Source organism: Pinus tabuliformis, chromosome 4_2, assembly GCF_031772625.1.
Source record: "Pinus tabuliformis cultivar Carrire ecotype Pingquan chromosome 4_2, CPIR1, whole genome shotgun sequence".
In the NCBI taxonomy this organism is placed as follows: Eukaryota; Viridiplantae; Streptophyta; class Pinopsida; order Pinales; family Pinaceae; genus Pinus; species Pinus tabuliformis.
This window is the reverse complement of record NC_142304.1, coordinates 735,308,174-735,311,511: the sequence shown is the minus strand read 5'-3', so window position 1 is coordinate 735,311,511 and position 3,338 is coordinate 735,308,174. Positions and strand designations below refer to the sequence as shown.

The 3,338-nt window shown below is 41.9% G+C and overlaps 1 protein-coding gene across 1 annotated transcript; it reads right to left on the bottom strand.

The window, feature by feature from the left end:
* Nucleotides 1-2,120: 2,120 nt before the first annotated feature.
* On the bottom strand, nucleotides 2,121-2,918 carry LOC149171706 (uncharacterized). Its single transcript, XM_089426057.1, has one exon. It carries the CDS (start codon nucleotides 2,916-2,918, stop codon nucleotides 2,121-2,123), a length of 798 nt encoding a protein of 265 aa, XP_089282183.1.
* Between the last annotated feature and the right edge of the window lie 420 nt (nucleotides 2,919-3,338).

Sequence of the window (3,338 nt, the reverse complement as noted above, 5' to 3'; positions counted from 1 at the left end):
AACTAGGCACTAGAAAATACATCAAACATTATATAAACTGTGATAAAAAGAAAAAAATGGGAAATAGTTTCTCTTTGATTGCATTTGATATGGAAATATTAAGTCTTAATTTCACAATATTCGTAATATTGGTTGACATTCATGGCTTATTAATTCGTGAGAACGAAGAAAAACTAATAAAGCTCATCCTTAATTATCTTAAATTCCAATATAATAAAGTTAATTTCAGTGGACCATAATCATCATCATCAAATTATATTATGGTCGGTGCAAGATAATGTTGGTGATGATGTGTCAATGTTGGTGATGATGCGTTAGTGGCAATGCAAACCTATAAAAGAAACAACTTAACATGGAGGGTCGATTAGAGTTACTTATGCAATGACTTCGAAGATGGCATTAAAAGAAAATATAGGAAAATGAATTAGCTTTCTAAATATATAATTTTTATTTATATAAATTGTGTCTAACTATGTGAATTTTGTATTATTTCTAACACTAACATGTAATTTTTCATGCAAAAGTTTGCACTTATATCTTTGTTAGCCAAACCTTCGAATACCTAAATTATAGAATCGTAATACAAAAATTTGTAGGATGGTATGAAACATATTTTTCTTGTAAACCTTAGAATACCTAAATTATATTTTTTTTTGAACCTTAGAATACTTAAATTATGGAATCTTGATACAAAAATTTGTAGAGTTGAACGAAACATATTTTTCTTTTTTTGTGTAAGTCAGAAGATTATATTAAAAGGGTAAAAATATAGTACAAAAAATCTGCCATAGCAGATCGAGGCCTGAAGATAACAAGCCAGAAGCCATAATTTCCATACAAACTAACCAAAAACTATTAACTGCACACCACGCAGGGTAGCAAATCCTTCTATCTAACTTCGCCTGAGAATAAGAGAGGTTGAGCTGAAGACCGCAGCCCTTCCATATGCAGAAACTATAGAAATGACAAAATCCCAGATCTTAGGGAGACCAAAAAACCGGTCAAGACAGATGAACCACCGGTCACGACGGATGAGAATTAACATCAACATAGAATTACTGAGGGGGCTTCCCGAACCTGCTCGCTGTGTCCAAGGCCTATTCCAGAACATGGTTGTCCGCTCTCGCTTGCAGGGATTGATAGCTGCGACATTCCGCCTGATTCTCTTGCTGCGGTCCGCCAGTCTGCCGAGCTTCTGGACTGAGCGTCTGCCTGAGGAGCTTAATAAGCACCGTCATCTTCTTGGACAGAGAATCTACTACCTCATGCACCGCCGTGATTTTGAAATCCAGAGCTTCATAAATGCCATATAAACTTTTCATCTGGGCCTCAGGGATGACCTGGTCACTTTGAGGCAGCTTCTTACTGTCTTCCCTCGAATCCAGAGCACGCGCCAGCAGGGTTTTTACTCGCCAGCTTTCCGCCTGAGTACGCACAAACTGTGTGGCCCGTTTGGTTACTGTACCAGGATCCTGAAGCCAATCAACCTCCTGCGCTATATCTTCCTCAGACCGCTTTCGCTCTTCTTCCTTCACAGAAGCCTCCAGGTCAGACAATTTGCGCTTGTTCTTCGACGCGGTTCTGGTCTCGTACATTTCCCTCGCTGTCTTGAGCTCCATGTTCGCAGTGATGCTGCGGCAGCCGTCACCTTCCATACTTAGCTTAACACTTGCGACGTGAGAACAGGCACAGAGAGCCGAACGTAAATGAACCGGAACGATGCACTGAAAAATGCTGATGGTGCCTTTGCCTCTACTCGCTGTTAAATAATTGTTCTGGAGGATATTGCCCATGACTACCCGATCCTCCCGAAACGACGTGGATGTACTAACATAATTGTTACTGCATAGAGCTGTGTTTTCCGTGTGATGTATCAAAACCTTGACATAAATGTTGTCTCTTCTCTCTCTAATCAGAAAGTGCCAAGTGTTCGCCAACTTGCTGTGGTGGCGGCGGTGATCGTTGCGGCACATCATTTTAGATTTGTTTCCTTTATTCCCCTTCTATTGCCATAAACGCACCGGAATTACCTGTCCTTCTGCCCTCTGCCAACTTTTAATATCCGTAGCCACTCCAGCGTGCCCCATCATAGAAAAGCGTGGAAGCCGAGCACCTTCCGGTTAAGCTCGGTTGGCATTTTCCATGTCTTGTTTGGCCAGCTGGATGCATTTCTCCTTCAGGTCTGGACAGTTCACATGCTGCCAACAGCTGTCCCATTCCCTATTTTGGTTGTCGATGCCATGATTTGCTAGGTGGTCCGCTATCGCATTCGCCTTGCATCTCACCGCCTGGAAGACTAACCCTCTCATACCGCTGATTAACTCGGCTATGTTTTCCGTCACCTTTGCTAATCTCCAATGTTTCGTTGCTTTGCTCGCTTTGGTTCCGCCATAGATTTTCTTTGCCACAGAAATTACCAGGGCTGAGTCGCCTTCCACCACCGCTGTACAATTCTGCATGTCTTTTAGAATCCGTAGTCCCTGTTCTAAGGCTGCAAACTCCATTTCATTGTTCGTCCCTTCTCCCAGAGCTTTGCAGTAAATATGAAGAATGTCTCCTTCATGGTTTCTTATGATGCCTCCTATACCCGCCATCCCAGGGTTACCTCTGGACGCGCCATCAAAATTCAACTTCAGCCAACCAACCGGCGGATATTTCCAACTGTTGGACTCAGAATTTGGGTTCTGCTGGCTTCTCGATGTGGGCATGCTCTGGTTGATGTCCAGCTGGAAGAGTTTTAAAATGCGTAAGTCACTAGACGAAGGCTGCTCATTAGGTTCCGCTTTGACTTTCACTTGAATTAGCTGTCTGATATTTATCATAATAGTATCTATGGAATGCTCTATATTTTTGTATTCATCTTGGAAAATTCTCCTGTTACGCTCCTTCCATATGGTCCATGTTAAGAAACCTGGCATAACTTTCCAAATGTTGTTGACTCTGGGATTCTTTGAGTAATTATTCTGCCAATTTTGTATGGTATCTTGGATGGACTCCCTATTTCTGTTAGAATTTAGCAAAATACCCTCCGCCCAATTCCATAAATGACATGCCCAGTCACAGGAATTGAATAAATGGTTTATTGTTTCTTCCTCTGCTAGGCACATTGGGCATCTGGAAGACCCATTTTCCCACGTCAAGGTTTTTTTCCTCATTAAAAGCCAGAGGAAAGTTTTGATTTTTGGCCAAAACAGGTTGTCCCACACTTTATGACTCGAAGGCGTTACCTCCCTCTGCTCTATATTTTCTATCAGTTCCCTGACTTCCTTGAGTGAGAAGTTTTCGCTACCTTTCATTCCCCATCGAAGCTGGTCCTTTTCTTCCGTATTCCTTATCTT